The sequence below is a fragment of the Sinocyclocheilus grahami genome, unplaced genomic scaffold, assembly GCF_001515645.1.
Source record: "Sinocyclocheilus grahami isolate Dianchi unplaced genomic scaffold, SAMN03320097.WGS_v1.1 scaffold8932.1, whole genome shotgun sequence".
NCBI lineage: Eukaryota > Metazoa > Chordata > Actinopteri > Cypriniformes > Cyprinidae > Sinocyclocheilus > Sinocyclocheilus grahami.
This window is the reverse complement of record NW_015512303.1, coordinates 1,841-2,867: the sequence shown is the minus strand read 5'-3', so window position 1 is coordinate 2,867 and position 1,027 is coordinate 1,841. Positions and strand designations below refer to the sequence as shown.

The window sequence follows — 1,027 nt, the reverse complement described above, 5'->3', positions numbered from 1 at the left end:
CTTTGATTAACTTTTTTGATCCACTTCAAATGTTGACTACTGTACGTATTTCTGTTAGGGCTATACAAGTTTTAAACGAATCATCAAGATTATGACTGCAGTTGCTGCAAGTAAACTAATAGTAAAAACTCTCAGTTACGGTATTCCATTTAGTCTTATTGTGTCAAATGGCCTAATCATTTAAACAGATTGACTATATCACATATTCAATAGCTGGTGGGTTTTCTGGTCTGTCGAAAGGCCTCTGTCCAGTGTGAATTCTCATGTGTCTCGTAAGGCGCTGTTTCATTGTGAAACTCTTTTCACACTCGGAGCAGGTATAAGGCCTCTCTCCAGTGTGAATTCTCATGTGTCTCTCAAGGTTTTGTCTCATTCTGCAACTCTTTCCACACAGAGGGCAAATGAAAGGCTTTTCTCCAGTGTGAATTCTCATGTGATTCTGAAGGTTTTGTCTCAATCTGCAACCCTTTCCACATTGAGGGCAGACGTAAGGCCTTTCTCCAGTGTGAATTCTCATGTGAACATTAAGATTTTGTCTGTCTCTGAAACTGTTTCCACACTCAGGGCATATGTAAGGTTTCTCTCCAGTGTGAATTCTCATGTGTTTCTCCAGGGGTTGTTTAAAAGCAAAACTCCTTCCACACTCAGGGCAGGTGAAAAGCTTCTCTCCAGTGTGAACTTTCATGTGTTGTTTAAGACTCTTGTTCACAATGAAACTCTTTCCACACTCAGGACAGGTAAAGGGTTTCTCTCCCGTGTGATTTCTCATGTGATATTTAAGGTTTTGTTTCACTGTGAAACCTTTTCCACACTCAGAGCAGGCGAAAGGTTTCTCTCCAGTGTGAATTTTCATGTGTTGTTTAAGGATCTTCTTGATTTTGAAACTCTTTCCACACTCGGAGCAGGTGAAAGGTTTCACTCCAGTGTGAATTTTCATGTGTTGTTTAAGGATCCTCTTCATTTTGAAACTCTTTCCACACTCGGAGCAGGTGAAAGCTTTCTCTTCAGAGTGAATGGTCATGTGGTC

The 1,027-nt window shown here is 40.6% G+C and overlaps 1 protein-coding gene across 1 annotated transcript in view; it reads right to left on the bottom strand.

The window, feature by feature from the left end:
* LOC107578117 (gastrula zinc finger protein XlCGF26.1-like) overlaps nt 1-1,021 on the bottom strand; it is a 7,167-nt gene extending 6,146 nt beyond the window's left edge. Inside the window, exon 1 of the mRNA XM_016264104.1 lies at nt 235-1,021. Within this exon, the coding sequence (XP_016119590.1) occupies nt 235-1,021 (787 nt within the window). The remainder of the gene's footprint in view (nt 1-234) is intronic.
* Nucleotides 1,022-1,027: the final 6 nt, after the last annotated feature.